General features: G+C 42.8%; 1 protein-coding gene across 11 annotated transcripts in view; it reads right to left on the reverse strand.

Moving 5' to 3' along the window:
• Window positions 1-26,434, reverse strand: part of LOC140480462 (histone deacetylase 9-like) — a 778,931-nt gene that overhangs the window by 315,497 nt on the left and 437,000 nt on the right. For 10 of the 11 annotated variants that reach the window (XR_011961302.1, XM_072575348.1, XM_072575346.1 and 7 more), the window contains one exon: window positions 3,421-3,552. The exons of the other annotated variant lie outside the window; for it this stretch is intronic. Coding sequence is in view for 9 of the 10 variants with exons in the window: in XM_072575348.1 (XP_072431449.1) it covers window positions 3,421-3,552 (132 nt within the window). In the remaining variant the exon portion in view is untranslated. The remainder of the gene's footprint in view (window positions 1-3,420; window positions 3,553-26,434) is intronic. 11 annotated transcript variants of the gene reach the window in all.

Here is a 26,434-nt window from a genome sequence, read left to right on the forward strand (position 1 = left end):
CCAGGCCTACCACATTCTTCTTTACTGTATTTTTCTCATTTATTATTTTTAACACCAATATTTATTTTATCTTTGTCTGGTGGCTTCAGTGGCGGAGGGATGTTTTGGGTGGCTGATGCAATGGCGATGATGGTTCCTCACAGCCATTGCAGCCGTATCCAGGGGTGGTCTTTTTCAACGTCTTCAGTGATGGGGTGATTCTAGCTTGGCATCTGGCAGACCCACACACTTTGGATGGCTTCTGCAATGTCTTCCAGTTTGGGATCACTGATGTGGCGGATCCTTCGGGGTGGCTTTGGAATTCTGCGGAGTCTTGCTGTGCAGGATTTGAGCAGCCGGTGAGGCAGCTGTTTTCTTCAGTAGCTGCTTTGTCACCTTTCTGCAGCGACACTGTCTTTTCCAGAGCCCAGGGGTCATGAATTGAACTAGGATGGACTTTGTCTTAATTATTTTTTAAATGTTTTCTTATCTATGTCTTGCTATTAATATGGGTGGCAGTGTATGGTGATTTTAAAACTTTTCACTGAATTTGTTTTTGGTAAAAATTACAAGTAACAATAAGTTGCTAAGTTACTATTCTATATTAGCGGGTAGAGTTATCAAATATGCTGGATTAAAATATGAAATTCAAATATAAGGAAGAACATTTTGTGGAATTTCTGTCATTAACATCAAAGCTATCTGGTCAATGGCCTCTGCCACATCCCTGTCATCTGATGCAATTGCCTCAAGCAGCATATTTTAAATGATGCAGCAATGCTTATGTTATCTCTTGTAACATAAGAAACTGGACATGGATGTTATGGTGTTCAAGGATCCAGCAGATGTTTATTACAGCTCATGTTCATACACAAACATTAGATTACAACAGCATTAAAAAGCTCACTTTCAATAGCATGTCATACTTTAAATGAAATGAAATAAGATGAGATAAGCAATTTTATATCCTTCAGCCCTATGCTAAAATATTGTGTTGATATCTTAAGCATTTCCCTTAAAGATATATTGTCATACTGACAGTGAAACTTAATATAACACCATCGATTACCCTACCAGGCTCAACTTCCCCTATGGTTCTCCCCTACAGTTCTTACCTACACTAGATCTGAATCTGCACAATTTTCCTGGTTTCTCTATAACCTTGGGGCCGCACAGTGGCTCAGTGGTCAGCACTGCTGCCTCACAGAGACCCAAGATCGATTCCAGCCTTGGGTGAATGTCTGTGTGGAGTTTGCACATTCTCCCTGTGTTTGTATGGATTTCCTCCAGATGCTCCGGTTACCTCCCACAATCCAAAGATGTGCAGGTTGGGTGAATTGACAATGCTAAATTGCCCAAAGTGTTTAGGGATGGTTAGATTAGGTGCATTGGTCAGGGGTGAATGTAGAGCAATGGGGAATGGGTTTGGGTGGGATACTCTTTGGAGGGTCAGTGTGGACTTGTTGGGCCAAAAGACCTGTTTCCACACTGTAGAGATTCTAAGATTCTCCCTGCATGCCCTCTTCAAACTCATCTTAACACATCAGGTGCCTCCTGCTATGTTACCCTGAAACATTCACTAATTAAGTTCCCTTCCTGGTTCAGATGTCCCCTGGTACAGTGAATAGTTCTATCTTTTCAGCAGTGATCAACCTCTCTTTGGGAAGTGAAGGTGCTCGGCTGTCAAGCATACTCATAATTGAAGTTGATAGATTTTTGGCCACTAAATGAATTAGGGAAACTTGGGATAGAATAGAGAAGAAGAGTTTATTTAGAAGTTCAACTGTGATCCAATATACATACCGTACAATGTTTTCACTGCGTATTTTGCAAAGAAAATACACATGACAACAAATAAATCAAATTAAATCAAGTGAATGGAAGTCGGTCTGATGGGCTATTTAGCCAACTCATGCACCTATTTCTTAGACTTGCTTCTTTCCCTTTCAGCCTTTCAAGGGACATGGACATCAGCAGCTTTTATTGCCCATCCATAATTGCCTTTGAATTAAATGGCTTGCTCAGCCATTTCAGAGAGTAATGCTGACCACCTTACTGTGTATCTGTCGTTACATCTTGGCCATTTCAAGTAAGGATGACAGAAAGGGCGTGACCTTTACAATAATCAATGATAGCCATTGCCAATATTCCCAGTTCCCAAATCCAGATTTATTTTTGAATTTCACCAGCTGCCACTTTGGGTTTTGAACTGTATCTCTAGAACATTAGCTTGACCTTTTGTATTATTCATCCACTGATATTACTATCATTTTGTACAGCGAGACTAAATTCACCTTAAACTTTCTGGCTTTCCATGCTCAATATTATTTCAGAATGGAAAGGTGTAATACTCCAATTGATATTCAAGAGACTGATTGACTAACTGAATGTGCCTCCTACCAAATGAGATATCCTTACTGTTCCTTTTTAAAAACTTAGCCAAGACATGGAACAATTACGCAAGAAATCTTAGAGCATACTATCACTGATAACATGAGGAAATATGAAGGAATTTGTATTAAAACATATATACATTTAGAATATCCTAACTGAAGTTTAAAAATCTCGAAGGAGATGAACAAAATTTCTATATGCAAGCCATAAACTCAAACAGTGTGGAAAATCAGTTAATAATAGTCAGTTAGAAATAGAGAGAGAAGTAAAATGAGATTTTATAAATTCAGGATGGGAAAATTATGGAATAAGTTGCCAGAGATAGCTAAGTAAAATAATAACATAAATTGATTTAAAAGATGATTAGATATATTTCTGGAGATAGGGTAGTTTGAGAAATTAAAGTGGAAAGTAAATACATAGGGAAAAGATTAATCAATCAAACTGGTAACCATTTAGGTTTTTAAAAAGCCTTTTCCTCTCATTGTTTTTTTCCTTCCTTGTCTGTGACGGTGTGTAAAGGCTGGCATTTGTTGTACTTCCTAAGTTACCATTGAACTGATCTTTTCTCCAGGCACAACTGCATTGCTGAGGTTTGGAGTCAAATGTAGGCCAGATCAGGTAAGGATGGCAGATTTCCTTCCTTGAAGGACATTAATAAACCAAATGGGTCTTTATAATAATAGCTTTTAATTCTAGATTTTACAAATTTCACCATTGTCCAAAGAGGTCTTCAACCTAAATCCTTAAATATTGAGCTAGGATTTAGATTACTGGATTCTTAGCCTAGTAACATTACCACTATGCCACTACCTCCCTCTAAGTTTTAAATATCTGTACTTACATTGTTCCATTTCCCTCATACAATTAATTCTCATAGCTAACAAAACAATCGATTCTATTGCAGGAACTGCTTCAATTAGTTGTTTTGAGTTATTTGTTTCGTTTTGCTAAACTAAGAAACAGGCAAGATTTTGGATGTATTGAAGACACCCGTAACAGAGCAATGTTAGTTTTAATGAACAGCCTTATGTTCTTCCCAACTACCTGTTCTCTCAAGTGTTCTCTTCTTGAAGGTGCTGATAATGGTGCCATCTTTTCTGCGCAATAATGGACTACTCCTCCTCTCTGCCACTTTCTGTTTTAACTTGGAACGCACCTTCAAATTTGGTTCTGAGGCTGTGAAAACACGAGAACATGATTTTGGGGCAAACAGAATCAAAATTACATTTGTATCACATTACAAGGAGAGTGATAAGAGGCCAGGTAAAGTGCACTCAACTCCAGGCAGATGAGTTTTACCTGTGCACAGATTCTTTCATTGTTTCAATCAGGGGAAATGAAAGCAGGGTTTGGGATTCCCAAACTGACCATCTGATCAAAAACTGTCCACCCAAACACCACAAAAAATTGAAAATTTACAAGCCACTAAGTCTCATAACAACAATCTGCTGTGAATAGTACAAATGAAAAACTGCACAATGTGCTGTAGAATCCCTGTACCCAATCTTAATAACCATATTCAAACTTCTACAATGACATTGGATTCCAGTCACAGGGTTGCTTAAGTAGTCCCTACTACTTTTTGCATTCTCCTTTCTATTCTAATGTCTTCAGCAGAGTCAGCTCTTTGGGATGATACTCTGGAAAAAGTGGGAGTTCTCCATATCCCTGCTGATTTACTCCACCTCTGACACAGATTCTTTGTAGGAACCCATTATTACTCAGACCTCCCACATCAACAAAGACCCTGTGTGTGCAAAGGTGGAGAACTCACATTGTTCTGTAGGCACCTTGGACCTAGAAGTTGCCAAAGAGATACTTAAAGAAAGCAATAACCTCTCAAAGTCACTTGATATTGCTATTTCCATCATGTTCTTTGCTGACCTTAGTTGTAGATGTGGAGAAATATTACCCCTCTAAGCTCTTTATACATGAATGTGCACGTTTTCTGAATTCACATATATCTTAAAGCTTTATTTAAAACTCAACTTTATTTTTATACATGGTGTGGAGGAGCCGGTGTTGGACTGGGGTGTACAAAGTTAAAAATCACATAACACCAGGTTATAGTTCAACAGGTTGAATTGAAAGCACTAGCTTTCGGAGCGTTGGACAATCACCTGATGAAGGAGCGGCGCTCTAAAAGCTAGTGTGCTTCCAATTAAACCTATTGGACTATAACCTGGTGTTGTGTGATTTTTAACTTCTTTTTATACGTGTAAGTTAATTGATCCAAAACAGCAGATATTTAGTTGTTTTGAAAAGTAACTCTGAACTCAAGCCATTGATAATTAAATATATTTAAATCACCATGTTTGATTTCAAATTGTGGTATTCGTGAGGTTTCATCACAATTCAGCAAGTTTGTCTGGTGAGCAGTTTAGTTATGTAGAATCTAGGCACTTCTAGGTCTATCTTTAATCTGTAGGCAAAGGTGAGGACTGCAGATGCTGGAAAAAAAAGAGTTTATATCAGAATGGTGCTGGAAAAGCACAGCAGGTCAGGCAGCATCCGAGGAGCAGGAAAATCAACATTTCGGGCAAAAGCCCTTCATCAGGAATAGGTTTTCATAGCTATTTTCCTGCTCCTCGGATGCTGCCTGACTTGCTGTGCTTTTCCAGCACCGCTCTGATCTAAACCCCTATCTTTAATCTGTGCTTAGCTTGCGGATCTCAGTCAAGCAGGGATGTGGTTTTACAAACAAAGGAAAATGCTTGGAGGCTCCAGTCTCTAATCACTACACAGTAGCCCTTGCTACAGGAGAATGCATGTGAACATCAGGTGAGAATAAATCCAGGTGTTTTCCCTGCAGTCAACCAACCTCGTAGCCTATGCTCATCTTTATGTTTACATGAATAATGATCATTTAAATAATCTATACAAAAGAGGCTGTTGGCAACAAGGAATGAATAGCTTGAGAAGAAGTGATGGGGGTGTTGACTCAGAAAGGGCAGGTGGAATTCTAAGCCATCATCTCATGAAGAAATGTGATGAATATAAAATCAAGACACAGGAACAATTTATTTTTGCAATCTGCCTGGTAATATGTGAAACACAAAACAAGCTATTTACAGCTGTCAGAAAGATGAACAAATTTGAAGATAACATAATCGAGGCACTAAGAATAAACTGTACAACTGCACTCCTTGTTATTTTGACTAATGTTGTTCAAGTATTGATTTCCTTCAATTGCAGATTGTTCTTTCTGAAATTATTAATATGCTATTTGATGGGTGATCAATTTTATTTAATAGACAGCTCTTAAGCTCAGGGAAGAATGCACTTTTCTTGTGCAGTGATCCAATTTGCATCATTGCACTGCTTTCTAAAATCATTTAATACATCAAATACTAAATGAGATTTGTATGCTTCACCAAGCAAATGTTTGCTGTTCAGATGTTAAAGACATACATGTCATCATGGAACCTTGGTGTAAATATTGACTTTGTTCTGCAGGGGTAGAGTGCACTGTTGCAGGTTGATAGCCTGATTTGGTGTTTCACTCTGCAAAGTTTAACTGAGCAGGTTCTGAAGTCTACTGAGCTGCCTCTCTGGTTACCTAACCAAATAGTGAAGTTCTACTCTGTTTACATTCTAACAATAGTAATGTATGTACCTTACAACTTGCTCCAATATAATGGTAAGACACGAACTGGATTTGAAACTTTAAATTCAAATGGCTCTCAAATGTTGTACTAACGGAGTGTTGGAAACCTTGTACTTTTGATGATATATTAAATCAGACCATGCCTTCCCTTTCTTGTGACTCTAAAAGATCTCAGCCATGTTTATGAAGAAGAGCAATGAATTTACCCCAGGTATCCAGGTCAATACTTGTCCCTCAGTTACAATGTTGCTTCTTGGTGAGTTCTGTGCACAAAAGTATAGATGCAGTTGTTTTTACTATAACACTCTGACAAATGTAACTCTATATTTAAATTTTAGGTACCTGTTGTGATCAAAATATCTCTGAGAAATTACATATACTGAATCAAAAATCAATAATGTCAATAAGAAAAATATTAATTCTGCAATGTAAAGCAGGAATTTTCAATACATGATCGAAAATTAAAAGCAGTCCATTATTTGCCATACAAACATGCTCTTAAAATAAAAAGTTCGAGGCTAAGCTAAAACCACAAAGGTTAAACACAGCATACAGGATGCTATGTAGTCAAAGACCTGATGTCAAATAGAAAGAGGAGCTTTCCTTTGTATCCATAATATTGATATTAATAGAAGAATCAATTCAATGTTCTTTTCATCTCAGTTCCCCAGGCATTGGCACCTTGATGCAGCCTCATTTTAATTATTTCAATGAACAACCCACTTTCTGGGAGTCACTTGGTTGTCTCCTGACACCATCTTACCTCTAATAAAGCTAAAAGCCAGCAGTTTAAAGGCAATTTAGATTGGGGTTTTTTTTATTTTCATGGGGTACATGACTAAACCCCACCAGTTCTGGACAGCTACAATTCCTCCTAAACAAATTAAAATAACTTAAATTCCTGTGTTAGAGATTCTCCTGATTGCTACCGCCACATACTGGAGTATAATTCTGTGGTAATAGTACTGAAAACATCAGCTCCTTACAAAGGAGCTGATGTTTCTGTTTTACTACTGTGTGAAACCATTATATTGGCTGGAGCTAATGCAATTTCAACATTAAGTATTTCAGAACTGTCACCTCCTTCTAACCTTTTTGCCAAATAATTAAACAATATATGTGCATCCAAGATTACAAGTGCCATCAATCCTCCACCTTTGAATGGAAGTTTATCTTTGGGTCATTCATTGAATCCCTACATTGTGGAAGCAGGTCATTTGGCCCATAAAGTTCACGTGACCCTCCAGAGAGCATCCCACCCAGTCTTATCCCTCTATCCTATCCCTGTAACCCTAAATTTCTCCTGGCCACCTAGCTACACACCCCGGATACTTTGGGTAATGTAGCATGGACAACCCACTTAAACTGCATTTTATTGGACTGTGGAAGGAAACTGAAGCAGCCGGGGGGAAACCCACGCAGGCATGGGGAGAATGTGCAAACTCTACACAGTCAGTCGACCAAGGGTAGAATTGAACTGGGTCCCTGGCACTGTGAGGCAGCAGTGCTAACCACTGAGTCATTGTGCCACAATTCTAGGACCAAAGCATGTCATGAGAAAAGGGTTGAACTTTCTCTTGTTGGAGATAACCATTGCCATCCTTGTGCTTTCTCTGTTGACGCTTCCACAGCTGTTGTCAGCTATTGCTATCAGTAATTGCATTTTAACTGACGACTAAATATCTTAAAGCAATTACACTCTTAACACAGCAAACATACTTGTGTTCAATAACTTACTTTTGTTCAGTAATGGGATGTGAGCATCATTGTGTGGGCAAGTAACTATAGCCAATTCCTAGTCACCCTTGAGAAGGTAGTGACGAGCTGCCTTCTTGTACCATTGCAGCTCATTTAGTGTAGGTATCTACAAAATACTATTAGGGAGGGAGTTTCAGCATTCCTACCAAGTGACTTGGGAAAAACATTTCCAAGTCAGGATAGTGAGTGGCTTGGAGGGGAAAATATTGGTGATGATGTTCCCATGTATCAGCTATCCTTGTCTGTCAAGGAGGTAGTGGTCATGGGTTGACTGGGTCTTGTCTAAAGGTGGTACAGATGACTACGACTGGACATCTGGAATAGAGAAGAGGATATGTGTAGATATGGTGCCAGTCAAATGGGCTGCTTTGTCTTGGATGGTGTCAAGCTTCACCCATGTTGTTGGAGCTGTACTCATCTAGTCAAATGAAGAGTACTCCATCACTCCATCCTGGCAAGTGTTTTGTAGATGGTGGACAGGCTTTGTAGAGTCAGGAAATGAGTTACTCATTGCGATATTCCTAGACTCTGACCTGCTCTTGTAGCCTCAGTATATACACCATATGAAATGTGTGTGTGCGTATATGGTTACTCCATTTCCACTTCTAGTCAATGCCAACTCCCAGGATCTTGATAGTGGGGGATTCAGCAATAGTAGTTCCAATTAATATCATTAGAAAAAAATTTAATTTTCTTTTATAGAGTCAAAGTCATACAGCACAGAAACGGACCCTCCGGTCCAATCAGTCCATGCTTAATATAATCCCAAATTAAACTAGGCCCACCTGAGTGCTCCTGGCCAATATCCCTCCAAATATTTCCTATTCATGTACTTATCTAAGTGTCTTTTAAACATTGTAACTGTGCCCGCATCCACCACTTCCTCAGGAAGTTCATTTCACATACAAACCACCCTCTGTAAATAAATTGTCCCTCTTTTAGTTTTTAAATCTTTTGCCTCTTACCTTAAAATTGTGCCCCATTGTCTTGAAATCCCCTATCCTTAGGAAAAGATACCTACCATTAACTCTGCATATACCTCTCAAGATTTTATAAACCTCTGTAAGGTCACCACACAACCTTCTATACTCCACTGACAAAAGTCCCAGCCTATCCAGTCTTTCTTTATAACGCAAAGCTTCCATACCTGGCAACATCCTGGTAAATCTCTTCTGAACCCTATCCAGCTAAATAATATCCTTCCTACAACAGAGCAACAAGAACTGGACACAATACTCCAGAAGAGGCCTCACCAATGTCCTGTACAACCTCAACATGACTTACCAACTCCTATAGGAGAAAGTGAGGACTGCAGATGCTGGAGATCAGAGCTGAAAATGTGTTGCTGGAAAAGCGCAGCAGGTCAGGCAGCATCCAAGGAGCAGGAGAATTGACGTTTCGGGCATGAGCCCTTCCTCAGGAATGTTGATTCCTGAAGAAGGGCTCGTGCCCGAAACATCGATTCTCCTGCTCCTTGGATGCTGCCTGACCTGCTGCGCTTTTCCAGCAACACATTTTCAGTTCCCAACTCCTATACTCAAAGGACTGAGCATTGAAGGCAAGCATGCAAAATGTCTTTTTAACCACCCTGTCTATAATGTAAACTTCAAAGAATTATGTTCCTGAACCCCTAAGTCCCCTGTTCTACAACACTTCCCAAGAACCTCTAATTAATTGTATAAGATTTGGCCCTGTTTGTTGTACCAAATGACAATTATGCGACTTGAATGGTACTTGCCACTTGAAAACTTGGATACTGTCAGATTTTTCTGCATTTGGATATGCCTCAGTATCTGAGGAGTTGTGAATCTTGCTGAACATTGCACAAACATCAGCAAAACCACCTTCTGACTTTATTATGGAGGGAAGCAGCTTTAGCTGCACAGTGGGAATCACAGCATGAAATCTGAACCACCAGTTAGTGTTACTCTGCTACTGGCACATCATGCCAATATGCGGTTCAGAGTAAGGGATGCTTGTAGGATTTGACAGCCAATCTTCCTTTGTCTTTTCCACATCTAGGGTCTGTCTAATTATTAGTGGTACCCACCTCCATGGAATCTTCACAGAAGAGGCGAAGGTCTTTGTTAACGAGATAACTTATTGCATAGGAGTAAAAAGCCCAACTATATTACAAATCAGATGTAATTCTTAAGAACTCTTGGGAGCTATCCAGAATACATCTGCTCCCTTCAAAGGCTATTGCTGAACTTACCTGCTTCCACCAAAAGACTGGGTGACATCATCAGATAGGTTGAACTAATGCAACTTGAACATTAATCTCTCAGAACCATTACCTTATGACCATAAGATATCAGAGCATAATTAGACCATTCAGCCCATTAAGTCTGCTCTGCCATTTGACCATAGCTGATTTGTTTCTCAATCCCAATCTCCTGCTTTCTCCACATAATGTTTGGTCCCCTCACTAATCAAGAACCTATCAAGCTTTGCACTCAATGACTTAGCATCTGTATCCATCTGCAACAATGAGTTTCACAGATGTACTAGCTGCAGAAAATTTTCCTCATCTCACTTCTAAAGGACTGTCCCTTTACTCTGAGGCTGTACCCTCAGGTCCCAGTCTCTGCCACTAGAGAAAACATTTTCTCCACATTCACTCTATCCAGGCCTCACAGTATTCTGAGAGCTTCAATGAAATCCCCTCTCATCCTTCTAAACTCCACTGAGCACAGACCTGCTTTTGATATGACATACCCTTCATCCCCGTGATCATTCTTGCAAACCTCCTCTGGACCCACTCCAATGCCAGCACATCATTCCTTAGATAAGGGATCCAAAATTGCTCACAATGTTAAAAATGTGCTCTGACCAGAGCCTTATAGAGTCTTGATAGTACATCTCTGCCCTTGTATTCTATTCCTCACAAAAAGACTGCTAACATTGCATTTGCCTTCCTAACTGCCAATTGAACCCGCATGTTGATCATGAGAAAATCCTGAACTATGATTCCTTAATCCCTTTGTAATTTCAGTATTCCAAGCCTTTTCCCAATTAGAAAATAGACTATGCTTCTATTCTTCCTATCAAAGTGCAGAGCCTCACACTTTTCCACATTGTATTCTGTCACTTTTTTTCCCACTCTCCCAGCCTATCCAAGTTGTTCTGCAGCCTCTCCGTTTCCACGACACTATCTATCCCTTCCCCTATCTTTGTGTTATCTGCAAACTTACCAACAGTGCCTCAGTTCCTTCGTTCAGATCATTAAAGGATAACATGAATAGTTGTCATGATTTGGAGGTACCGGTGTTGGACTGGGGTAATCAAAGTTAAAAATCACACAACACCAGGTTATCTCCAACAGATTTATTTGGAACCACTAGCTTTCGGAGTGGCGCTCCTTCATCAAGTGGTTGTGGAGTATAAGATTGTAAGACGTCTTATGATCTTATACTCCACAACCACCTGATGAAGGAGCAGTGCTCTGAAAGCTAGTGCTTCCAAATAAACTTGTTAGACCTTAACGTCTTGTTGTGTGATTTTTAAATGAAGAGTTGTGTTCTCAACACTGACTATGATAGTCATTTGCTGCCATCCTGAGAAGGATCCTTTTATCCCCACTTTCTGTTTTCTGTCAGTCAGCCAGTCTTCTATGCATGGCAGTGCCTTGGCCCTAACATGGTACTGCAAGAAAGGTTTCACACAAGGTCACCTGACAGTGTATGCGAGATTAATCATATGTGGTCTTAAACAGTAACTGTGGTCCAGCTGGTCTGTCATGAAGCATCACAGCCTTGAGTGATTCTGTTCTATGCATCTCAGATATACAATTATCATATACACCTCACATGTTCACAAATCGACAGACACATTGCATTCCAGAGTTTTCTGGACAGTAATTTGTAACGGGAACCCTTGATGATAATGGGCACAGAACAGTTAACACCAACACAATTACCCTGAGATCATGTCAATGCAGACTAAATTTCAAAATTAACACCTTCTAGCTTTGTATGACATTGTGTCATATAATTTGATAAATGCACTGACTGTACTATTGGGTGAAACCTACAGGGAGCAATTTTTTTGCAATATTTAAAAGCATTTTCCACTTTAATCCTAAATCACATCAAGTAGAAAAAAATCATTTCACCATGTGCTGTTCCTTATAAGCAATGACTCTAAATTATTCAGTAACACTGGACCAATGGGATTTTATAATGCAACAAGAATCAGTCTCAATGGTGTCCCAGGAACAAACACTAAACCTGGATTTGCCTCAGTCTTTATCACATTTCTTTCTGAGGTACTGCTGAGAAAGACATCTGACTGAACAAGATTTATGAAGCTTGCATCCACTTTTCTACATCCATTAAACTATCAAACAAGAAAGAAACATTCACGTCAATAGATAAATGAAGAAAAGTTAGATTAAAAAAGGGTCATTCTGAACTGGAAAAAGATCTTGCAATTGGTTGGAGGGAGAGAAGAAGTGACACAGGAGAAAAGGTAGGAAGGAAATTGGGATTGGGAGCAATTCTGAAGTCATCAGCAACAATCGAAAGGGTCTGTTTCCATACTGTACATCTCAATGACTGTGATCTTGTTGAAACATGCAAAATTCTTAGGGACCTAGACAGGTTAGATGTGGAAAGGTTGTTTCCCCTTTTGTGAGAGTCTAGAGCCAGATAGCATAATTCAGAATAAGAGGGTCACCCTTTTAAGACAGAAATGAAGAGGAATTTAATCTCTCAGCGGGTAGTGAATGTGTGTACAAACAGCTGTAGAGTGTGGGTCATGAAGTATATTCAACCCTGAGAAAGACAGCTTTTTAATCACTAACAGTTGAACAGTTCATCCACTTTACCAACACCTTCCACCCTGACCTCAAATTTACCTGGACTGTCTCAGACTCCTCCCTCCCCTTCCTAGGCCTCTCCATTTCTATCTCGGCAACCGAATCAACACGGACATTTAGTATAAACCAACCGACTCCCACAGCTACCTAGACTACACCTCCTCCCACCCTGCCCCCTGTAAAAACGTCATCCCATATTCCCAATTCCTTCGTCTCCGCCGCATCTGCTCCCAGGAGGACCAGTTCCAATACCGTACAACCCAGATGGCCTCCTTCTTCAAAGACCGCAATTTCCCCCCAAGACGTGATTGACGATGCTCTCCACCGATTCTCTTCCACTTCCCGCTCCTCCGGCCTTGAGCCCCGCCCCTCCAATCACTACCAGGACAGAACCCCACTGGTCCTCACCTACCACCCCACCAACCTCCATATACATCATATACATCGTTTTTTCCGCCACCTCCAAACGGACCCCACCACCAGGGATATATTTCCCTCCCCTCCCCTATCAGCGTTCCAAAAAGACCACTCCCTCCGTGACTCCCTTGTCAGGTCCACACTCCCCACCAACCCAACCTCCACTCCCAGCACCTTTCCCTGCAACCGCCAGAAATGCAAAATGTGCGCCCACACCTCCCCCCTTACTTCCCTCCAAGGCTCCAAGGCTCCAAGGGATCCTTCCATATCCACCACAAATTCACCTGCACCTCCACACACATCATTTACTGCATCTGCTGCACCAGATGTGGCCTCCTCTATATTGGGGAGACAGGCCGCCTACTTGCGGAATGTTTCAGAGAACACCTCTGGGACCAACCAGCAAACCTCATTTCCTCTCCCCCCACCTTGTCTCAGTCCCAACCCTTGAACTCAGCACCACCTTCCTAACCTGAAATCTTCTTCTGACCTCTCTGCCCCCACCCTCACTCCGGCCTATCACCCTCACCTTAACCTCCTTCCACCTATCGCATTTCCAACGCCACTCCCCCAAGTCCCTCCTCCCTACCTTTTATCTTAGCCTGCTTGGCACACTCTCCTCATTCCTGAAGAAGGGCTCATGCCCAAAACATCGATTCTCCTGCTCCTCGGATGCTGCCTGACCTGCTGCACTTTTCCAGCAACACATTTTCAGCTCTGATCTCCAGCATCTGCAGTCCTCACTTTCTCCAATCACTAAATAAAGCCAGGGTTGGGGGTGGGGAGGGAGGTGGAGGTGGTGGTGGTGGTGGAAGGCAGGCAAATGGTGGTGATCAGATCAGCCATGATCTCAATGAATGGTGGAGCAGACTCAATGAGCAGGAATGCCTTCATCTGCTCTTTCATCTTAGGGTCTTAGGAAAAAAGGCCATACACATTATTGGTGATAGCACTATGGGTGTCACATCAGTTATCACCCAAACCATAATATGTATCAAGGAGGGGAAAGCATGGTAGGGTTTGGAAGACTTCTGACATTAGGGAAACTTGGTATCACTGCAAATACAAAACTCCTGCTGAACTTCATAGCAATACCTGGTTTCGAGGCAGTTAAAGGCTACAGCCTGATGCCAGACTGGGTGGAGGAATAGCAGGTGGGAATGATCATGGAGAAGGAAGCTAAAGTGCCCATTATTGGAAGAACTAAAATGCTAATCAAGGGGAGGATAGCAGATCACAATAGGTTAGGCAGGTCAAGATCAGGAGACTGAAGAATCATTATTCCTCCTGTCTCACCAGCGGTGCTAGAAATGCACTTCCCTGCTACATTGGCACAGAGGAATGAGGAGTGGGAGTAGACAATTCAGCCCTTTGAGTCGAGAGTGTGGTGCTGGAAAAGCACAGCTGGTCAGGCAGCATCCGAGGAGCAGGAGAGTAGAGGTTTTGGGCAAAAGCACCTGCTGTGCTTTTCCAGTATCACACCCTCGACTCTAACCTCCAGCATCTGCAGTCCTCACTTTCACCTAATTCAACCCTTTGAGCCTGCTCCACTGGTTAATATGATCATGGCTGATCTTATCATGGTCTCAACTCCACTGTCCTGCCTCCTCTCCATCGCCCTTTATCCCCCTTTTCATCAGAAACATATCTACACCTTTCCTGAACCTGTTGATTGATTCTGCCTCCAATGGGGCAGTGACTTCCACAGGTTCACAACCCTCTGAGAAACCCTCATCTCAGTTTTGAACCTATGTCCTCTCACTCTAAATCTATGACTTTTTGTTCAAGACTGTCTCAAAACATGGAACATTTGTTCAACATCCACCTGAACAATGACCTTTGGCAGTTTATAGACCTCAATCAGATCCCCCTTATTGTTCTGAACTCCAGCGAATAGAAGCCGAAGGTATTCAACCGCTCCTTGTAAGACAGCCCTTACAGGCCTGGAATCAGTCTGGTGAAGCTCCTCTGAACTGCCTTTAATGCCACCACATCCTTCCTGAACAGACCAAAACTGGACACAATACTCCAGGTGTGGTCTCACCAACAGCTTATATTATTGTAACAACACCTTTTTACTTCTTTAATCCAGTCCTTTTGCAATAAATGCCAGGATTCCATTTGCCTTTCTTACCATATGCTGCACCTGCAGACCCACTTTCTGCGATTCATGCTCAAAGGTGCCCAGATCCCTCACCACTGCATCTGGCTGTTCCTGTGCCCTATTGTAGCCGAAGTTTCCTGAGCCCTGGGTAGGCCTGGCCAGTAACTGCTACAACCAAATGGCGAGTTAAGTTGGAAATTCATTTAGATTTTGTAGTTTCTGTTACAGCCCTTCAGAACTGGTGTGTCACCTGACCCCAAATCATCCCTGTTAATCTGGAAGTAGATATACTCAGATAACCTAGAATGAGTTTACCCTTTTAAAAGGTAAAGCTCTAAACTGCCCACCACAATCACTCGAATGAAAACAAAATATTGCACTTACTGGAAATCTAAAATAAGCACAGAAAATGCTGGAAAAATTCTGCATGTCTGGCAGCATCTGTGGAGAGAAATAGTGTAACCTTGGCCAGTCTGGTACAACACCTGCCTTTAATTGCAAAGACATAGAGTTAAAAAAAACCAAGGAGAATATACTGCAACTGGATAAAATGTTGGTTAGGCCACAGCTAGAGTACTGTCAGCAATTCGGGAATCCATTATATAGGAGTGATGGGATTGTAGTGGAGAAGGTGCAGAGGAGATTTACCAGGATGTTGCATGTGCTGGAGAGTTTCAGCTGTAAATATAGATTGGTCAGACTGGGGTTGTTTTCCTTGGAACAGAGGAGATTGAAAGGGGATAGGATTGATATATATAAAAATTATGAGGGGCACAGACATGAATCATGGAAAGGACCTTTGCCCCTCACATCCAGCGCCCACCCCCTCCCCCAACCTCCCCTTGGTGGAGGGATCAGTGACTGGGAACATTGATTTAAGGTAAAGGGCAGAAGGTTTAAAGGAGATGTGAGGAAGAACTGCTTCATCCAGAGGGTGGTGAGAATCTGGAACTCATTGATTGTAAGGGTGGTCGATGCAGAAACCCTCATAACATTTAAGAAATATTGAGATGTGCACTCATGATGACAAGACATACATGGCTATGTGCCAAAGACTGGAAAACATGATTAGAATAATGAGGTGGTTGTTTTTGACTGGCATGGACACAATGGGCCGAAGGGCCTTTTTCTGTTCTGTAGATCTCTATGACTCTATCACTGTGCTGTTCTGAGTCATTAAAATTCCACCATCTATGCTCATTTTGCACAGCGGCAGAATGCATTGCATCATGTTTCATACGAAAGCCAGAATAACAGATATATTGACAAGATTGCATTTAGTGTGAGGTCCAGCTGAACCGCACGCATTCAGCATGGTTAGGTAAAATCCAAGCTTTTCCGAGAATTAATAGCCTGAAATACCATCAGCATGCAGCTCTTTCTTGACATCTCTGTCAGCATTCTGTGATATCTTCCACCATGACCACTGTAAGAATCATTCCAACTCTAAATGAAGAATGTGCCATTTTGTTTATTTTTCTTCTAAAAATCTTCACTGGTGGGCCAGCTGAATACTTAGCCTTGTGGTATTGTAATGTTTAAGATAATATTATGCAATTGCACACACGTCCAGCACAGGGAATTTAGTCTTCCATGTAAAGCTTTCATTCTCATGGGTGACAGAGATCAACAAATTAGAACATGTGCTGCTGTAGAATTGAACATGGAGACTGTGATCTTGTAAAGGAACAGTTTAGCTATAATTTTATTCAAGTTTCACTTACATAACAACCATTTTCCCCAGCTGAATAATAATAACGATATGGCACTTCCTTCAACACTGGGTGGAAAAAATTTGTTATTTTCTTCAAATTGTGTGAAGTCATTTTCATTGCAATCACCTCCACAAAAAATACTTCAACTGTCTGCTATTTCCTCACCACCAGCTACATTTTTAGTGGAATTTATTAGGTAGCCTTCACAGCAGCCTTGACATTTCAAGGGCATTAAAATAGCCAACATTTATTCAGTGGTGTGCCTAAGGTATTACTTGAGAGAAAATAAAAATGACCATATATCCCTCCCACGACTGGAATTGAAATGTTAAGATGCATACAAAAAAAAACCTTTTGCTCACTCTTTTGTACAATAAAAAAAAATGCCAATTTAAAAAAAAATCTATAAAATACTTCAAGACACAGGAAGGGTAGATGCAGGCAAGATGTTTCTCCAGGCGAAGGAATAAAACCAGGGGACTCAATTTCAATACAAAAGAGCTACTTCTTTGGACTGGGATGGGGAGAATTTTGTTTTACTCAGAAGGTTGTGAAGCTTTGGAATTCTGTACCCCAGTGCGGCTGTGGAAGTTAAATTTGGAATAAAGGTTCATACTTTTCTGATGACCAATGCTGTAAAGAGTTTTGATGATATTCTGGGCAGAAGGAATTGAAGTGTCCAATCAGCCATGCTCATATTAAATGGTACAGCAGGCCTGACGGGCTGATTAGCCAACTCTTGTTTCTATCATTTCTACATTAAAAGCATTCCCTGATGACAGATAAGGAATTCAAGCCAGAATTTACAAAACTCCGTGCCCCAAAACAATTTTGAAGTGTTTATTTTTCTTGCATTGGAGGAGTACAAAAATGGCAGGGATCATTCAGGAGTGAGAAATTTCTTACGTATTAGATCACAGTGCATGAACAATCTGACACATTTAATAATAACCTCTTTCAGTGCTTCAGTGTTCTCATACTACATTGGTGCAATTCAACAACATACTGAGAAATTCGAGATCTCTCCAATGGTCTGGTGTCAAAAAGCTCGTCATAGTAAACATACGGAACTGAGGCATAGGGCTGAAATCTGCCACAGGTTCTGGACTTTGACACTGGGTCAAGAAGCAGGAATGAAACCTGCATTTACCAGCAACAATATCACCTCAGCAATTTTACCACAGGCTTCCTGCTAATTTATGGCAGCTCTGAAGAAGAGACATATCAGGCTCGAATAGATAGCTCTGCTTCTCGCTGCACAGATACTACTAGATCTGCTGTGTTCTCCAGCATTTTATGTTTCTGTTGGTAATTGATGGCGGTGTCCTAATCAGAGGGTTGGCCAGCTCTGAAGTAAGCTCAAGGATGCCTCAAAAATGATGATCTCTGCAGACAGTTAAATTACAAAGTAAAATTTAGGTTAGCCAAGGGTTTTACGCTGTGTCTTTCAGAAGAAAACACCCTTCATGGAGATCACTGAGATAGTAGGAGCTCCATTTCCCACTGATAGCCATTTCTGTGGCCCATGGAGCCTTTGTAGGCTGAGTAGGTCGACATGATGTTAATAGTCTCCTCAAATTGCAGGAGTGGCCTTATGTGGCCTGAAATGAGGCCTCAATTGTACAACGTAGTTCCATACCTCCCTCAGTGGCAGGGACGCATTTTGGAGCTTCCTTTTACCAACACCAGGCTACCATCCTTTCACACCCAGGGGTTGATAAAATTCAGTCAAAGAGTTCAAACCTCCCAGGTTCAATTAGCTACTCAGGCTCCAGTTCTCATTGATAAGTTCACTTTATCAGTATGGATTCTCATTCTCCACCATTTACCCATCTGAGACACTTTGGCTGAAATTCCTCATCATAACATCCTCCTGGCCATTAGGTCATAATGGAAATGAGCAACAATTTTTTTTTAACTGAAGTTGCAATTCAACAGTACATGCAACTATATAAACAAAACCGAACTATTCGCCTGTGTGTATACTCTCTTACTGCCAGATATATACTTCCCTTCATCTTAAATGTGGACAAGATCATTCTTAATATTGTCCATGATTGATCAGTCTGTTGACACAAAATGTTTAGCCTGTCATACAAAAAGTTCCTCCTGAGTGTGGCACTTATGGATTGGCAGTATCTGGTGATCTCTCCCTCAAAACAAAACTTGAGGAGAATGGAAAGAGAAAAGCAGTAATTGAGCAGCTTGTGCTCAGGATGAAGAAAAAAAAACTTCTCAAAGTGGAATTCATTGGATAGTTTTCTTAAAGAGACGGCACACATCCATCGGGCCAAATGGCCACGTTCTGCACTGAAGGATTTTTAGAAATTAGAAAAACAACTGGAATTGGAATTTATTCTCTGGGTGTCTTAAGGATTGTTATCAGTCAAAAAAGAAATCTTGTATTTGAGCTGCATCAACAATCATGAAAGAGAAAAAAAAAAGTTGAAAAAAATCTAGTGTTGTGTTCAGGGTCATTTTATTTATTAGCTCCCTGTACCACTGAGCAGTAAAGAGATTTCCATTTGAGCAGTTGCCTAATGCAATGCAAATCCTCTGGGTTTGGTGAGAGCTCTTCAGGGCAGGCTGAATGAAGCAGGAATTATACACAAACCTATTTCACGCACAGCTGCATAAATTGCTTTCTATTTTTGGCCACAGATTCATCCCTTGTTGCAATTCAGATCAATCACATAAACAGAACGCTTCCTGTCGAGTGCTCTGTAACTCTCTGCTCTCACAAGAGTGAAGATTTAACAGCAGTAATAATAAGGATTCATCACTGCACTCTGCCACTGCAATTGTCTGTGTGAAAAACATAAGGGCTACTCTACTTGAAAGCAAGAATAATATTTCACAAGCACTTTCCTGAAAAAGAGGAAAAATAGACCGAAATCAATACATTCCCTACTCACAATACTCTGTAATATTTCCAGTGAGAGGAATGTATGAAGCAGAAAACATTAAGACTACACACACAGACTGAATTAAAGTGAATCAAAGAAGCTTCTAGTACATACTATCCTTGGACGGCTGCAGCACAGATTCATCAAAATCCATTCGTGGCAGCTAACAATCATTCAGGTCACAAAAGAAATTCAATCGTTAATCGACTCCATTTCATTTTAATGTGTGCCACACTTGCTTTGGCTGTATTTTTTTAAATTGGAGATCACTCCTGACACAATTAGTTTATTTTAGTTTTCAAATACTATTTTCTTCTAAATAAAGATATTTACAAGTATTTCCTCTGAGTGGCTGGTTTTCAATCCCATTTACTGGTTTCGGATAAGGTCCAAGGTCAGAGCATACGCCTGCCAATATGACTAGAGCTAAAAAGGTCAAATTATGAAGATGAGTTTAACATGTTAAGTTTATAATCCACTGAGTATAGATGACTAAGGGGTGGTCTCATTGAAGTATTAAAATGATACATGTGGATAGGATAGAAAAGAACTGTTTCTCTTGTCAGGATCCCAACCTTAAAATTAGTGTTAAACTGTTCAGGGATGACACAAAAGTCAATGTAAATATGGAACTCTGGGCTGAAATTTAATTTCAGAATCAGAGCAAATCTGAGTCACGACATCAGGGAATAATGTCCTGCAGTCAGCATTACAGTGAAGGAGTCTGGGAACAGTGTTCTGCAGTTAGCATTGCAGTGAAGGAGTCTGGGAACAGCGCCCTGAAGTGCCCTGCATACACGTGTACAAGGCCTGCCCAAGACGAGGAGTCGCCACCTACGCACAGATGGTCATAGGTGGCAACACAAGCCGTGAACCGACTAAGACCAGCAAGGTACCACAAAACAGCACGGGAACGGTGTCTGGAGGCACCCAGAAGGAAGGGCAGGCTGTAGCGGAGCAGACGGCAAACAGCGGGGAGGTGCAGCAGCTGATCCAAACTCCTGCAAGACAGACAGAAGAAATGGAAGAGGAGGGATCAAAGGAGGCAGAGCAGTGGATTACTGTCAAAAGTAACCTCTCGAGGGCCTCAAAGCCACCAAGCAAAGGGGGAAGCGACACCTACACGATGAGGATACAGGCAGCTCCTCCGATGGTGAGGACGGGGCACAAGAAGGGTCGTCACCAGAGGAAGAGAGAGAGCGCCGTGGGGAGAAAGGAGGGCAGCACCGCCAAGAAGGAAAAGACGATCCCTCTGAGGGGATGGGTGAAAGCCTCCTCCTACCTGGTGAGAACCAAGGGGTACCCACCAGCCCACAGCTCCAGGTAACTGGGAGCAGCGGTCCTGTGACAGCCCTGCTGTCAGATGGAGAACAGGGCGATGCGGACCCTGGGTCCGACACGATGACACCAGAGCGGGGAAATAGCTACCTCAGCCCTGGGAGGGACCAGCAGTTTGCTGCCACCACGGGGATGCACACAGCTACCCCACAGGGGCAAGATCAGCAGCAAATGGACACTGTTAACCTCGTAAACTGTTAAAATGGGGATAAGAATTGCCAGCATCAATGTGCGTCGCATTAAATCGGCTACGCGATGTGTTTCAACGCTGGCCTTCCTGGCCAACGTCAAAGCCGATGTCCTGTTTCTGCAGGAGTGTGGGATACCGCACCTCAGCAGTTACAGGAGATGGTCTAGCTTGTGGGCCCACGGGCCGTCAGTGTGGTCGGGGGGGCAACGATAACCGCTCCTCAGGCCTGGGTATCCTGTTGCGGGGAGGCAACTTCACCATCTCCAAGGTTAAGGAGGTGGTGGGCGGGCGCCTCCTCGTCGCGGATGTTAAATACAGAAACGCTCCCGTGAGACTAATCAACATGTACGCCCCAGTGGGTAAGAGTGAACGGTTGGCCGTCCTGCAGCAGCTTCCACTGTTGCTGGCTACGTCCAGGCTGGTCATTCTGGCCGGAGACTTCAACTGTATCATTGATGCAGATGGACGATCCGGCAGGGGGGACAGTAAACTGGACGCTACGTCCAGAGCCCTGATGGAAATGGTCAAAGATGCCAAGCTGCACGACGTCTTCAGCACCCCTGCAGATGGACCGCAGTGTAGATACACCTGCTCACAGGCAGACGGGTCTATCCGCTCAAGGATAGATTACCTGTTTGTGTCCCGAACGCTCTCGGTCAGAACCACCGATGTCAAGCCAGTGTTCTTCTCTGACCACTGCCTCCTGCTGGCCGACTGTCACCTACAGGACGAGCAGCGGGCGGGCAAGGGAACGTGGAAACTGAACACTAAGCTGTTGACCCCGGGAAACATCGAGGAGCTCAAGAGGGATTACGCAGGTTGGAGAACCGTGAAGCCCCTCTTTGAGTCTCCAGCAGACTGGTGGGAAACGGTAAAAGGGAATATCAAGAGGTTCTTCATCTTCAAAGGTGTTCAGGAGGCGAGAGAGAGGCGGGGAAAGCTGTCCCAACTCCAGGAAAGTAAGCAGAACCTGCTCCTGCTGCAGACGATGGAGGTCGATTTCACGGACGACCTTCAGGAGGTGAAGGGCCAGCAAGCCTCACTCTTTGCCTCGGAGGCCTCCAGGATAATCTTCCGGTCCAGGGTCCGCTCGGTGGAGCAGGACGAGACGTGCTCACGTTTCTTCTTCCAGAAGGTGCACAAAGAGAGCTCCGTGCTCAGCAGCCTGAAGGAAGAAGATGGCTCGATAACGTCATCTCAGGCTGACATTATGAGGATCAGCAAATCCTTCTATGCAAGTCTGTATGACTCGAAGCCAACCGACAGCGCGGCCTCCCAGTCGTTCCTGTCCTCTATCACGGAGGTCCTAGACGACGGGACACGAGAGAGGCTGGACCAGCCGCCATCTCTGGATGAGCTGACCAAGGCCTTCGAGTCCTTTGAAAAGAATAAAACTCCCGGAAGCGATGGCTTACCGGTCGAGATTTATTCCGCCCCTTGGGACTTGATCGGCCAGGACCTGCTGGAGGTGTATGTCAGTATGCTTCGGGCAGGTACCATGAGTGAATCCATGAGGAAAGGCATCATCACCGTCATCTACAAGCAGAAGGGGGAGAGGGAGGAATTTAGAAATTGGAGATCGATCTCACTGTTAAACACAGACTACAAAATCTTGTCAAAGGTCATCGCCAACCGGGTCAGGTCTGCTCTGGGATCGGTGATCCACCCTGACCAAACCTGTGCTGTACCGGGCAGGAAGATCTCTGAGAGTCTTGCACTCCTCAGGGATACGATTGCCTACGTGCAGGACAGGGGGGTGGACACCTGCCTCATCAGCCTGGACCAGGAGAAAGCCTTTGACAGGATATCGCATACATATATGAGGGATGTCGTCTCCAAAATGGGCTTTGGGGAGGGAATCGGAAATTGGATCAGACTGCTCTACACCAACATTGTCAGTGCAGTCTCAATCAATGGGTGGGAATCAGATAGCTTCCCTGTAAGATCTGGAGTCAGGCAGGGCTGCCCCCTCTCACCCGCCTTGTTTGTGTGTTGCATAGAGCCATTTGCTGAATCCATTAGGAAGGATGCGAGCCTGAGAGGGGTGACTATTCCTGGAAGCGGGGGCCTACAGGTTAAGGCCTCCCTGTACATGGATGACGTCGCTGTTTTCTGCTCAGATCCGCTGTCTGTGCACAGACTCATGTGCATATGTGACCAATTCGAACGGGCCTCGGGATCCAAGGTAAACCGAGGCAAGAGCGAGGCCATGCTCTTCGAGAACTGGGCCGACCAATCCTCTATCCCCTTCACAGTCAGGACTGACCACCTGAAGGTACTGGGTATTTGGTTCGGGGGGGTTGGGGCATGCGCCAAGACCTGGGAGGAGTGGATCAGGAAGACGAGACAGAAACTAGGCAGATGGGAGCAATGGTCGCTCTCCATCGCGGGAAAAAACCTGGTCATCAGGTGTGAGGTACTCTCAGTATTGCTATATGTGGCACAGGTCTGGCCTATCCCCAGAACCTGTGCTGCCGCAGTTACCTGGGCCATCTTCCACTTCATGTGGAGATCAAAGATGGACCGGGTCCGTAGAGATACAATGTACAAAGACCGGTGCAATGGGGGAAAAAACACGCCCAATGCCACCCTCACCCTGATGGCCACCTTTGTGTGTGGCTGCATCAAGCTGTGCGTGGATCCCCGGTACGCAAACACCAAGTGTCACTACGTACTGAGGTTCTACCTGTCCCCGGTGTTGTGAAGGATGGGCCTGGCCTCGCTGCCACGGAACGCTCCGAGTAGTTAGACCGTTCCGTACCACCTGTCCTTCGTGGAGAAATTTATGAGGAAAAACACCTTTGACCACAAGTCCATCAGGAAGTGGTCAGCACGTAGTGTCGGGAAAAGTAGAGGGCGGATCCTATCGAGCGGTTCCCTGAGCAGACTGTCAAAGCCAGTTGGCAGAATGCCTCATCGCCAGAACTTTCCAACAAGCACCAAGACGTGGCTTGGCTGGTGGTGAGAAGGTCTCTGCCTGTGAGATCCTTTATGCATGTCTGGACTCTCTGCCGCACCGCACGCTGCCCTCGAAGCGGCTGCGGGGAGGACGAGACTGCCACACATCTCCTTCTGGAATGTGCCTATGCAGAGGAAGTCTGGAGAGGAACGCAGTGGTGTTTGTCGAGGTTTGTCCCGAGCAGCGCCGTGACGTGGGACTCCGTGCTCTACGGCCTGTTCCTGGGACGCACACTGAGACGAACATCAACTGCGCCTAGACGATCATCAACTTGGTGAAGGATGCTCTCTGGGCAGTCCGAAACCTGTTGATCTTCCAGCTGAAGGAGTTGACCCCAACTGAGTGTTGCAGACTGGCACATTCCAAGATCCAGGAGTACGTGTTGAGGGACGCGCTGAACTTGGGGCAGCTGCCGCCAAGGCATGATAGGGAAAGACCACCGTGTAACATCTGCCTGCCTAAAGAAGAACAGGGGGCCCATGCAGTCGTTTGGGCTCTGCTGATGCCTCAGCTAAATATATGGGCATATGATTGAGAAATGCACAGACCTGTATATAACAATGATAAATTCTGATCTGTGTATGTAAATGTTGACATATGTATGGCATGATCAAATGTACAGACCATCAAATCATTTTATGAATAAAGTATATTTTTGAAATAAAAAAAATGTGAATATAACCTTGCACAAGTAAAAGATGACTTTGGTTTGTGCTTTAGTGACTTTCTATGTATAAATAATTTTTTACAAATAAAGTATATCTTTCAAATGAAAAAATGAAGCAGTCTGGCAAGAGTGTCCTGCAGTCAGCATGCAGTGAAGCATTCTGGGAAGAATGTCCTGCAGTCAGCATGCAGTGAAGCAGTCTGGGAAAAATCACTTAGAGTGCTTTGGGTATCTGGACTCACTACCTGAAAGGAATGTGGAGCCAGGAACGCTCAAACTTCGAAGAACTATTTAGGTGAGTACATGAAATGCCATCACAAAACCAAGTTATATGCCATGTGTTGGAAAGTAGGATTAGAATAGATGGATGGGTAATGGTTGGCACAGACATAATCAACTAAAGCTGTATAACTTCAACAACTCTAAGCCAAAGTGGAGTTTTTTGGTACTATAATTTTGAGTTTCTCAGACATATTCTGCCAGCCACTACTTTTGTCAGATTAGAACATGTGATCAGTCACAACCTGACTTTCCCTAAATGTTACAGCAGTTTACTACTTAAAGATGAGATGATCATGGAGCAAATATAGGAAGGTCCTTCTTGCTCTATTATGGATGAGTGACTGATTGTTTAACTTATGAAAGAACAAAAGTGGCAGAGATCTACAGTGCCTGCCTGTAGACTAAATCCTGTATATTTTGTAGAATTTTCAATTAGTTTAAATCTCCTTGCTTTTGGTATCTTCATATTGTGAGGTGGATTCCTGAAGACTGTGGGAGTCCAAACTGAATCAAAGAATCGTACAACACAGAACAGTTGGCTGATCAAGTCCAAACCATCAAAAATATACTAGTCTCACTTTCCCACATGAGGGCCTGACCTTATATGTTATGACACTTCAAGTGCCCCAAGGTAAGACAAAACTTGGGACCGATAAGTCAATTCAGCAAATGTCACAGAAAGTCTGCTGGACTCAAGAAACATTTGATAGGCAAGTTTATAAATTGTTGCAATATCCTCTAATATTCCTTATGCCTCATTGTATCCTTTCTATATTCCCTTGGCCCCTTCCATGTCCCCAAGAATTCTTCATATCCACCCATTCTCTCAGTATCCCTAATATATGGCATCAATGAGCTAATAGCCAGTTGAACAAGTCTTAAAAATGCTCCTGAAACTGACACAACAAGCAAAGTGATTTTGAAAATCTCCTTTTGAAAAATATTGATCACCTTAAGATCTCATAAAAGTGTCAACCAACCACAGCTATTCATAGAATCAATGAACACAGCTCTGATTCACTTCACATCTCATGATCTTGAGCAAATAAATAAACAGGCATTAGTAAACAAGATCAAAAAGAAAAAATAATTACATAATAATAAACATATCAAACAATAAAAACTATAATTCCTTTTCAAGCTGAGTAAACATACGCCTGCTGATCTGATCCCATTACTTAATATTGGAATTAAGCTAAGCATCCATAATGAGGTCACCTGACAACTGTATTTACACAGTTTGAACAAATGGCCAGACTGTATTTTTTTCTGGATGGCAAGAAAATGTTTCACCTT

The sequence above is a fragment of the Chiloscyllium punctatum genome, chromosome 8 (genome assembly GCF_047496795.1).
Source record: "Chiloscyllium punctatum isolate Juve2018m chromosome 8, sChiPun1.3, whole genome shotgun sequence".
NCBI lineage: Eukaryota > Metazoa > Chordata > Chondrichthyes > Orectolobiformes > Hemiscylliidae > Chiloscyllium > Chiloscyllium punctatum.